General features: G+C 36.5%; 1 protein-coding gene across 1 annotated transcript; it reads left to right on the top strand.

Moving 5' to 3' along the window:
- The first annotated feature begins 344 nt into the window (after positions 1-344).
- LOC141370520 (large ribosomal subunit protein eL21-like) lies at positions 345-881 on the top strand. The gene has a single exon (XM_073879999.1). The coding sequence runs from the start codon at positions 368-370 to the stop codon at positions 854-856; it is 489 nt and encodes a 162-aa protein (XP_073736100.1). The 5' UTR covers positions 345-367; the 3' UTR covers positions 857-881.
- The last annotated feature ends 11,761 nt before the right edge of the window (positions 882-12,642 follow it).

Below are 12,642 nucleotides of genomic sequence, written 5' to 3' on the forward strand. Positions count from 1 at the left end.
TGTTTAGGCTGCCAGCCCCCCGCCCCCCCCACACATACTTTTTTTTTTTTTTTTATTGAGAGTTATCTCTCTGGGTAGGAAGGTCAAGAGAAAGTACATCAAATAGATAGGATTATTTTTTGTATGATGAATTACTGAGTCACAGATTGACTTGCATATCTATATTTTGCCTATTTTACAAATTGAAAAAAAATAAGCCTTAAGTGGTTGTTGGTTTCTCTTTTCCTTCATATTTGAAGTAGTACTGGGACTTTTCATACTGCTTATTTCTATTTACTCATTCACTTATAAGACTGTAGTGAAATTTTTTAAAAAACTGTATTTCCGCTTTTCAGCCAGAACCGCCATCTTCCAGTAATTTGCCAAAATGACCAACACAAAGGGAAAGAGGAGAGGTACCCGCTATATGCTCTCTAGACCTTTTAGAAAACATGGAGTTGTTCCTTTGGCCACATACATGCGAATCTATAAGAAAGGTGATATTGTGGACATCAAGGGAATGGGCACTGTTCAAAAAGGAATGCCCCACAAATGTTACCATGGCAAAACTGGAAGAGTCTACAGTGTTACTCAGCATGCTGTTGGCATTGTTGTAAACAAACAAGTTAAGGGCAAGATTCTTGCCAAGAGAATTAATGTACGCATTGAGCATATGATTCATAAACACTCAAAGAGCCGAGACAGCTTCCTGAAGCGTGTGAAGGAAAATGATCAGAAAAAGAAGGAAGCCAAAGAGAAAGGTACTTGGGTTCACCTGAAGCGCCAGCCTGCCCCACCCAGAGAAGCACACTTTGTGAGAACTAATGGAAAGGAGCCTCAACTGCTGGAACCCATTCCCTATCAATTCATGGCATGATAAATGTAAAGAAAATAAAAGACCTCAAGACTGTAAAAAAAAACAAAACAAACAAAAAAAAACGGTATTTCTATAGAATCAGAATACTTCTGCATAAAACTTTACCAATTACAGCTTATGTGTAATTAATTAACTTGGGGATAATATATATTTGTAGGGTTTGGCAATTGGAGAATGTATTTGATAACACATGTAAATTATGAGGAAGAAGTCAGTGCTGACCAACAGTCAAGACTCCCATTTTTGCTAACTCCACAGTGCAATATTCTACAATTTATGTCCTTCATTGGATTAGTTCTGCTTAATTGCAAATTACAGAGAGTAACTTTACTAATTCCTTTTTTATCCAGCTTATTGATATATAATTTGCATATAATACTGTTGAGTTTAAGGTATAAATTATGTTAATTTCCTAAACTTATATATGGCAAAATGATTACCACCATAGCATTTGCTAATACCTCCATCATTTCTCATAAAAACCATTTCATTTTTGTGGTGAGAACATTTAAAGTCTATGCTTTTAGAAATTTTCAAGTAAATAATACAGTTTTATTAGCTGTATATTAGGTCCTCAGAATTTACTTACCTTATAACTCGAACTTTGTAACCTTTGACATCTCCCCTTTTTCCACTGGGTGTTGAAGGGGATATATATGTATGTACATATATGTAAATTTATATTCTTTTTTTTTTTTTGAGGGTGACAAAAAAGTTTATTATTTACTTCTTACACCATCATAAACCTGGAGAGAGGATCTGGTTTGGAGGTATAAGGACTTCTGTTGGCTTCCTGCCTATGATGAGGAGGGTATTAAGATGGGTCTCATGCTGTTACCCTGGGAGAACTGCTGGGGGCTTGTGGACCTTACAGTGGAGGCTCTCAGCTGAGTTTAGGAAGGGCCTCAGGTAGGTAGGGATTCTCCTGAGGGGTGAGGTAGGATGCTAGGATATTTCCTTCAGCCAGCCTGGGAAGATAAGAAGGACACATTAAATCTGTAGATTCCTCTGTCCTCTACATTTTAACAGTATTGATTTTTCCAATCTATTATCAGGAATATCTTCCCATTTGTTTGTGTCATCTTCAATTTCTCTCATTGATGTTCTATATTCGGAGTATAGATATTTCACCTCTTCGGTGAAGTTTATTCCTAGGTATTTTATTATTTTTGATGGAATTGTAAATGAGGTTTTTAAAAAAATTCTCTTTCTGCTATTCATTATTACTGTAAAGAAATGCTACAGATGTCTGTATATTAATTTTGGATCCTGTGACTTTACTGAATTTCTCAGTTCTTGTAGTTGGTGGATTCTTTAGGGTTTTCTATTTATAGTATCCTATCATCTGTAAATAGTGAAAATTTTACTGCTTCCTTGCCAATTTAGATTCCCTTCCTTTCTTGTCTGATTACTGTGTCTAGGACTTCCAGTACTATGTTGAATTGGAAGTGGTGAGAGTGGACATTGTTGTCTTATTCCTGGTCTTAGAGGAAGAGTTCTTAGTTTTTCATCACTGAGTGTAATGTTAGCTGTGGATTTTCATTTATGGCCTTTATTATGTTGAGATATGTTCCCTCTAAACCTACTTTGTTGAGAGTTTTTATCATGAATGGATATTTTACTTTGTCAAATGCTTTTTTTGCATCTATGGAGATGATCATATGGTTTTTATCCTTTCTCTTACTAATGGATGTATCATGATTGATTTGCAAATATTAAACCATCCCTGAAATAAATCCCACTTGATCATGGTGAATGATTTTTTTAATGCATTGTTGGATTCAGTTTGCTAATATTTTGTTGAGTATTCTTACATCTGTGATCATCAGGGATATTGGCCTTTATTTCTCTTTTATCGCAGTATCTTTATCTGGTTTTGGTATCAGGGTTATGCTAGCCTTGTAGAATGAATTTGGAAGTTTTCCTTCCTTTTTCTATTTTTTGTAATAGTTTGAGAAGAGTAAGTTTTAACTCTTCTTTAAATGCTTTAAATTCACCTGTGGAGCCATCTGGTCCTGGACTTCTGTTTGTTGACAGTTTTTTTATTAGTGATTCAATTTCATTGTTAGTAATTGGTCTTTTCATATTTTGTTTTTTTCTAATTCAGTTTTGGAAGGTTATATGTTTATAGGAATTTATCCATTTCTTTCAAGTCATTCAATTTGTTGGCATATGTTTTTTCATAATATTCCCTTATGATCTTTTGTATTTCTGTGGTGTTGTTTCTCCTCCATTTCGGATTTTAGAGTCTTCTTTCTTTCTTGTTGATGAGTCTGGCTAAAGGTCTGTCAGTTTTATTGATCTTTTCAAAGAACCAGCTCCTGGTTTAATTGTTCTATTATATTCCTTTTTTTGTATCTATTTCATTTATTTATTCTCTAACTTTTATTATTTCCTTCCATCTACTGGCTTTGGGCTTTATCCTTCTCTTTCTAGCTCCTTTAGGTGTAAGGTTAGGCTCTTTATTTGTGATTTTTTTTTGCTTCTTGACATAGGTCTATATTTCTATAAACTTCCCTTTTAGAGGGTGCCTGGGTGGCTTAGTCAGTTAAGCATCTGACTCTTGATTTTGACATAGGTCAGGATCTTAGGTTTGTGAGACTGAGCCCTGCCTTGGGCTCTGCACTGGGCCTGGAGCCTGCTTAAGATTCTATCTCCCTCTCTTCCTTCCTCCCCCCCACCCAAAAAAAAAGAAGAAAAGAGAAAAAGAACTTCCCTCTTAGAACAGCTTTTATTGTATCCCAAAGATTTTGGACCAGTGTGTTTTCATTTTCATTTGTCCTCATGTATTTTAAACATACTTTTTTTAAAAAAAAAAATCAGGCTATTTTGAAGATACAAAAAAAAAAAAACACGCAAAAATATGGCTTAATTGAATAGAATGTTGTAAAAGATCGTTTGTGTTTTAAACAATTTTGTAATCAAAAAGTTAGATATTGTATCTGAATTCTCACCCACCATAAGCATTTGGAGCTGTTTTAATTCTGCAGCCCTGGGACAAACTACTAGAGTCATTCAATCAGGATTCGTAAGGAAATGTACTTTAGTAAACATACGAGTTGTGTACCATAATTGAAATAATAGATTCCAGATAAAAACAGATACATAAGAACCAGAAAAATCTAATGAGTTTTGATGGATCATGAAATAAAGAATAAACATAGTCAATGTCTTAAGAGAGGATGTGTGAACATTGATAATAAGTAGTATCTACATTGATAATAACCATCATAACCACCAATAATATATTAAGGCTTACTACGTGTCAATCACAGAGATAAAACTATGATTTTTCTATCAGTTCTTACCACTATACTATGAAATAGACAATGCCATAGTTTTTATTTTATAGATAGAGACAAAGATAATGAAAGAGTAATAAGTACATTGCCCACAGGCTTCACTAGTTTTGAAATAAATAATCAGAAAGGTCAGAATTATCACCCTTAATCACTATCTTTTATGGAATAACAATAAAACCATATAGTGAATATGTGCATTGTTTATCCACATTATTCAGTGGCAAGAAACTGAATCTGGGGAATACAACCACACTCACTAGACTCACATACAGAGTGGTCCAATACACCTTACATACTTTAAATAAAATTTTGCTAATAAGTGCTTGAATACTGAAAATAATGAGTATCCAACAGTCCATATTTTTTGAGAAAGTACCACTCTGTGAAGCTGACATAGCCTGCATACAGATAATATGATGATAAGTAGTTCTTGAACTTTAATCCATGGGATTGTATAGCTCTCAGTATCTTTTGCATATTGTGCATGTTATCTTTTAAAAATAGCTTCATAAAAAATAAAAATAACATTGTGTTTAAATATAATGTTATCACATGATATTTTCAGAAGTAAAATTCTAGAGGGGTGCCTGGGTGGTTCAGTGGGTAAAGTGTCTGCCTTCCGCTTAGGTCATGATCCCGGATTCCTAGGATTGAGCCCCGTATTGGGCTCCCTGCTTAGTGGGGAGCATGCCTCTCCCTTTCTCCCCATCTCTCTGCTCGTGCTCTCTTTTGCTTTTCTCTCTCTCTCTCTCTCTCAAATAAATAAATTTTTTCTAGAAATTACTTGATGAAAGGAATTTTATTTTCCAATTTTGGATTGTATAGGAATAATCCTATAAAAGTGATCAAAGAAAATTTAGTTAAGCAATTACTTATCCTTTTCAAAAATTATCTGTTTATGAGGTAAAGATTGTCCATGAGAATTAGGGACACATACCTACTGAACATACATGCTATTAGGAAAACCTTAATTTTTACATATTTGAATACTGCCTTGCCTAATATGACAAAGTAGATTATTCAGAAAGTTATGTCTTCAGTGTATTTGAGTCTGTGTGCATTATTGGCCACGGCTTAAGAGGAAAAAAAAATCTGTCAAGGCACCGATATTCAATTTGTAGAAGAGTTCCTTCCTGAGGAACCACAGGTAAAAGTAGAAAATGAAATAAAATACCTGTTACAAAAAGGGAATGCCAAAAGCAGTTCATGACTTCCTGCAGAAAACAATCCTTTAGCCACTGCTCAAACCATTTTCTTTCTCTTTACTGGTTTTTAAACCAGCAAAGAGGATCGGTAAAAGATCTTTTGAACTGAGAGCAAGTTTCACTAATGAGTCTCCTGATGCTCTCCCAGTGATGGGCACGGCAGAATTCCATCAATAAAACATTAAGATAAAGCACCCACAGCCCTTAAGGTAGCAGCCAAGTCTCATTCCAGGGACTTGCATTTTGTGTCAATTAAGGACTAGACTTCAAGAGATGAAATTCACTTTGTTCGGGCTTGTAGGACACCTCCGGCAAACATTAGCACAGCAATCACTATCATATTTTTTTGCACCTCTCAGGTCCATGTGCAATGACCATCTCTCTCATTTCTGTTGTTCTAATTTACTCACCAAGACTTGCATTTAAGTCCCAGTTGAACTTGGGCACCGAAATGGAGTAACAGGCATGAGACTTTTTCAAACCTGTGTTTTCTATATAAGGAAACCTCTCAACTCTTTTTTTTTTTTTTGGCTTCCATCAGGAGAGTTTCAAGACAACTCTGTGAGGTGAGATAAGGATTTTTTTATTTATTAAACTAATTGTTCTATAAATGAATGCAAATTCTGGATGCCTTCTGGGGCATCCTTTTTCCTCTGTTTGTTTCTTGAATTCCAGGAAAAGCAACAGTGAAAGAAGTGGTATTAATACTGACTCACTCTGTTTCTTTATTTGTTATAGCAGCAGATTATTCCATGATGTAAATATTAGGATGGAATTTACAGTGAACATTGGCATATTTTTGTGTTTCTTATCACACCTAAATTAACTGAAGAGTTTTTGTTTGAAGGATCTCTTCCCTTGATTAAAATGTCGTTAGAGGGCGCCTGGGTGGCTCAGTTGGTTAAACGACTGCCTTCAGCTCAGGTCATAATCCTGGAGTTCCAGGATCGAGTCCCGCATCCGGCTGCCTGCTCAGCAGGGAGTCTGCTTCTCTGTCTGACCCTCTTCCCTCTCGTGCTTTCTATCTCTCATTCTCTCTCTCTAATAAATAAATATAATCTTTAAAAAAAATGTCATTAGAATCATAAAATCCCGTGGTTTCACATCTGGGAATCTCGTTCACTTAATTTGCATAAACTGCCATTTTGATATCTTTAAAGAATAAACAAATTTACATTTTTCTCATAAAACTTGCCTCATCAGAAAAAAAGCTTTGACTATCCAAGGACATATAATTTGTCTTTGCTGTCATATTGGTTTAGGGTATGATTTACCTGCCTTTTCTAAGATACCGAAGTACACCTGATTAAATAAACATCAAACTGACAGACCAACCAAATGAATATTTGAATCTCAGAGCGAGCGGGTGTGTAGAAGTTAGAAAGCACCCCCACTCCCACTTTCTCTGGGATGTACCCGATTCAAATAGTGTCCATGATCAGATTCAACCTCAGTCCCTTTCCCGAGTCCTGACACTGCCAGGAGCAACCTCTCACTAGCAATAGGTCCTTTACCTCTGACGCTTCCCAAGGCCCTGTCACCATCAGCAGGAACTCACCAGACGTGTTCCTCTTCCCTCTTGCCTAATTGCCCTGGTTACAAAACAATTTTAAACTTGGAGAATTTAAAACAAAACAAAAAAGCAGTGTCTCTGTTATCACTTCTCATTTTACCTGTGACTAGAGCACATTTTACATAAGCACTGAAGATGTCCAGGGATTAACCTGACATTAATTATCGTTTGGAAATAGAAGCAAGCTTGGGAAACACATTTCTGAATTTTCAGTTTAGGATGTGTTCTAGTTACTGTTAGTACATTTTGAAATTTAGAAGAATGAACAGATTCGATTATGTTATTGTTAGTGAATTAGAGACACAAACAGGGTGTAAATGGGCAATAATGAAGGAAGATGATCCATTTCAGAACAAAATAGTTCTTCAGCAATCAGAAAATAATACTTCTTCAGCTTCTGTATGATAGAACATGAGGACTTATTCCAGTCAACATTGTCTTCAGTTAGGAAAATAACAACAATAAAATAGGTTCAGACTTCTCAGGTCAGGCTTTCAAAAAATGTTTTTATTGATTAACTTGCTTTGGGCTTTGCATATAACATAACCACTCAGTACTTCAGGAATCACAGGTATCCAAGTACCTTTTCTGTGTTTTGCTGGGAACCCAGCTCTGAACAAAGCAGAAATAATTCTGTGTTTGCAGTATCTTTAGTCTAATGGGAGGAGAGAGAAATTAAAGGTATGTTTATTCATAAATATCTAATTATAAAGTATAATTGTGGTATTTTGGAAGGAAATGATTACAAGTTGAAATGGGATATAAAGGGGGTTGCTGGAGCAGATCCCCCCAAAAAGGAAAAAAGAAATTCCATTTTGAGGAATTAGAATTTAAATAAAACCTAAAAGGTAAATAGAAATTGACCAGATATAAAAAAATAGTGGAGGTGATAGAGAGCAGTCTAAATAGAGAAGCCAGTGTAAAAGTCCGTGGTTAGGATGATAGCATAACTGAAGAATTTTAAGGATGCCAAGATAGCTTGAGAGTTTTGACAAAAGGGAATGGTATTAGAATATATTTGAGAACTATTGTAAAACCACTCTATGTTAACACCTAACTTCAGAAAGTGGTCCTCGAATTTCGATTCCGTAGCTCTGATTTGTTAATTCATAAAATCATTTCCCATTTTGATGCATCATGACAAAGAAAAAAATTGAACTCAGAGGCACTTCACATTGCCACGCACTCCACACATAAATTTGATGTTCTTCATGAAAACTTCCATTTTGATTGTGTAATCAAAACCATTGGCAGATACTGCCAGCTAAGTAGAGTTAGCAAATTAAACCACATTACATCAAAACATGATGCTCTCAGCCAGCATGCAATCCCCCATCATCAAACAGTTTGCAGTGAGCATGTGTTTTGCAAGTTTCACTATTTCAATCTGTATTTGCCCTCAAACCTTCCTCAGGCTCTGTCTACACTGTCAGATGAGGAGTTGAGCCATCACCACAGGAGGGGTATTGATGGAGACAGTTCAGGTCAAATGAGTTCCCTTTTCCCAGATTCTGCTCTATAATAGCCTCCTGTCTCCTCTTCAATTTGCTTGCATAAACAGAGCCTTAGGGCAACTCTGAGACTAGTAGATATCCAAACGTGCCTCAAATAATATTACAGATTTTAAGGTCTTGTCTACAAAGCATATTTGACCCACAACACTGCAGTGCTGAAAGAGATGGTGGAGAGATTCTGCTCTAAATTATTTTTGTTGTATTTAAGGAAACTGAGGCTCAAAGATATTCATGCTACTGCACAGTGCCACAGAGACACTTCTTTGTGGAAAAGAAAGTAAAATACACATATTTGGACTTTCAGTTCAGACTTTCCCTTGGGCATCTATACATTGTGATTGGGATCCATGCATCCCAACAACCATCAATATTTATCAGTCCATGTAGGAATCTTGCCAGACAAATAACCATAGCTAACTACAGCTTATTCTGTGCTATGGACTATCCATAGAGATTTACAGCTTATTCTTTTAATTGCCACACTATGGCTAGGAGACAGTCATGATTATTACCTCCATTCTATGTAAGAGAAGACTGAAAATTTAAAGTTTAAATAACTTCTCCCAAAAGCACATGGCTGTTAGGTGGTTAATAGCATTTCACCCACAACCTGAAACCTTAAACATTAGGCTATTCTGCCTCATATGTAATGATCTGCATATGGTTTTTATGAGGAAAATATTAACTTTGAGGTATTCAATTCAGTAAATGTGTATGAATTTCTACTATGTGTCTGGAATTGTGTTTCTTCCTATGATGCTCTGGGGAACACAATATATTTATGTCTTAGAGCTAACTGTCCAATAGGTGAAAGGGATATTAAGTGAAGGATGACACAAATTTATTTAAGTCCTGAGAGTACTTTTAATGGTACTTTAAGCACTATTAAGTACTAAGACGTAATGGGAGGCACTGTAGAACTATGTAACAGCCTGTTTAGTGGTGTCAGAGAATTTGTTGTCCAGATGAGGCTTAACAGAAGAGAGAAGGGCACCTGGGTGGTTCAGTCAGTTAAGCAGCCAACTCTTCATTTCGGCTGAGGTCCATCTCAGGGTCCTAAGATGGAGCCCTGTCAGGCTCCACGCTCAGCAGGGGGTCTGCTTGTGGCTTCTCTCTCCCCCTCTCCATCTGTCCCTCCCTCTGCTCGTGCTCTCTCTCCCTCTCTCTAAAATAAATAAATCTTTTTTTTTTTAAAGAGATAATTTACAACATGCAAACAGAAAAGAAATGAGATAGAGGGAACAGTGGGTGCAAATGTGCTGGGTCAGAAAAGAGGCCTGAAGGACGTGAGGCACAGAGATGGCCATTGAAATTATAATATAACAATAGGACCAGTCCTGCAAGATGGGGCTTATGAGAAAGGTACAGGTGGGTCAGCAGCTGCGGTGCTTTCAGGCTGCTGAGAGATTTTGATCCTTTTGCTAAAATGTGTTATGTGGCTACTTGGAGTTTTCGTAGGAAGGTTTCATGACAAGATTTGTCCTCTAAAAAGAACGACTCAGGGCGCCTGGGTGGCTCAGTTGGTTAAACCGCTGCCTTCAGCTCAGGCCATGGTCCCAGGGTCCTGGGATCGAGCCCCACGTCGGGCTCCCTCCTCATGCAGGAAGCCTGCTTCTCCCTCTGCCTGCCGCTCCCCCTGCTCGTGCTCTCTCCCTCTCTCTCTCTCTCCTTCTCTCTCTCTCGCTCTCTCTGTGTGTCAAATAAATAAATAAAATCTAAAAAAAAAAAAAGAAAAAAAAAGAATTCCTTCTTAAAAAAAAAATAAAAAAAATAAAAAAATAAAAAGAACGACTCAATTTATGTGTGCCAAAGGAATTACAGAGGGAGAAGAATGGAACTTTCCAAGTGCTGACATTACATTTACTTACCAGCATATTGGCAACCTGGAACACAAGTAGAGAAGTGCAAAAGTAATGTTTGGCAAGGCTCCAGAAATCACTGCCGTTTAAATATTGTAGAAAGAACTAGGCATGTTTACTTTCAAGAAAGAGAATAAGGAGAGTGGGCTTTTATAGGAGAGACGAGATAGAAACAGATGAATTTCTAGAGGAGGCATGTTTCAGCCCGATAGAGTCATCGTTCTACTCAAGGACAGTCAAAGGAAAAATTAGCAGCTCTATGACGTTGGCAGTTTTCCGGCCCTGAAGATATTCAAGGAGACATTCTATGTTTCTACTTCTCAGGATGATGTAGAACTAGCTCCATAAGTGGAGCAGAATTTTGGAAAGCTGACCTTGTCCAAACTTATTTCAAGTGTTAAGATTCTCAATTTGCTTAATAAATCTGAATGTCAAACAGAACTTGTTGCTGTTTCTTCATGTGTGCCATGGCAATGGATTGTTAAATATTAGGTTTAGAGTGAGGGCTATTTTGCCTTAGGAAACTCTGATGGATTTTTTTAACACAAAAGTCGTGGCAACCTTGATTCAGGCATGACCTTCTAGAACAGGAACTTAGAATAAACTGGGAAGATAGACCTTCCATTTAAGATTAATATTGTATTCTCTTTCTGCATATGTTGTACCAGTGATGATGCAAATAGGATAATTAATAATCTGTTTTATTAACTTTAAAAAAACATTAGAAATTTAAATCCAAAGTAAAATTTTTCTCCCTCCACTTTTGTTCAGTCATCATCTCTCCCTTAACCTATTTGATTCTTGCCCTGTTCCCTCCCTCCCTCCCTCCCTTCCTTCCTTCCTTCCATTGGACTTCATATTGCTGGAAGGGCCATCTTTCTTGTGCATGCATCTCTGTGTCATCCCCATCTGTAAGACACACACAGAAAATATTCAGTGCTTACAATATAAAGTCCATTTAGTTTTATCTTGATATAAATTACCCTTTATAATTTTGATCTGATATACCTGGTCATTTTCACATGCATCCTCTTTTCTTCTTATTACAATGCATTTAAGCTACCATGAACTACTTTTCATTTATCTTTCAAATAAGAAAAAAGGAACAGCTGTAAGTAGAAGTCATTCAAGTAGAAGTAGTGATTATTATAGTAGTATTTTGGTATTAAAATAGTTTTAGTTATAGTAAAAGTAGTGGCTGCCATTTGAGGATCTTATATAAACGAAGCCTTTTAATAGGTAATTTAAATCTGATTTTCATTTATTTTTTTTCATTTATTTATGTAACATACGTTTATTAAAGGCCACTCTGAGACGTTGATCCAGGAAGTTGAGATAGCACAGTGAACAAAACAGGTAATATCTCTGTTTCATGGGCCTTATATTCCAGTGAATCATAATACTACATTTTACAGAGACAGATATTAGTAAATATTAATTCCATTCCTTTTCCAACTTCTTCCTTATCCTGAGGTATACACAAATATAATTTCCCTTAGAACGAAGTATAAATGTACAGACCTCCATATGTGCCCCCAAATGAAAATCTGATGGTTTAAATAAGGGGCATGCATTAACATGCCTGTAAAGAGCAGTTCCAGCTCCCAGAATAGAAGTGTGGGTTTTTAACCTTGTTTTGATTCAGTACCCTACATTGTCAAGTCAGTATGCCAATTGGACTATATCTTTGAAGCCTCACCTCCACCATCTGTATTCATTTTAATGTCATGCCATTGATGTGTCTCTTCAAGTAGAGATCATTTCATTCTTAATATAGTCGGGTAGCATAGAGTGCTTTTCACCCTGGGAAATGCAAGAAGCGCAGAATGGGGAACTTTCTGGATTGAGGAACAAAGTCCAAGGGAAACCCCTGGTGAGATTGTCAAAGGCAGCCAGTGAGGAGGTGTGAGAAGGTGCCACATGTTATCCAAAAGGAGGAAGAGTGATTGGCAAGGTCAGGCTATTTGCAGAGATAGCATTTGAGCCCAGTTCGATTGAAACTTAAAAGCTTAGATAAGTCAAAGGGCTGAGAGAGAGGGGGAAAAAAAAGTCAAGCTTTTCCTTATGGGAAACTTGGTAAGAAAAAGAATTATCTGTATTGGAGGAATTCTATAAATGGAAAGAAAATTGTAAAAGGAATCTAGTGTATAGTGTTTAGAAAACATTTTTAAAATGCACCTAATTTTATTAGGTTGACAAAAAGATTAATTGTGGGTATGTGCACAGAGGGATGTATTTTCAAAATATACAAAGGGCATATAACAGGCTAATCTTAGCAGTTGCATTTAAAACAAATCTCATCAGGCAGTATCTTCCCAACAGGATCCATGAAT

The sequence above is a fragment of the Callorhinus ursinus genome, unplaced genomic scaffold (genome assembly GCF_003265705.2).
Source record: "Callorhinus ursinus isolate GAN/ISIS: 27379988/994484 unplaced genomic scaffold, GSC_fseal_2.0 scaffold37, whole genome shotgun sequence".
In the NCBI taxonomy this organism is placed as follows: Eukaryota; Metazoa; Chordata; class Mammalia; order Carnivora; family Otariidae; genus Callorhinus; species Callorhinus ursinus.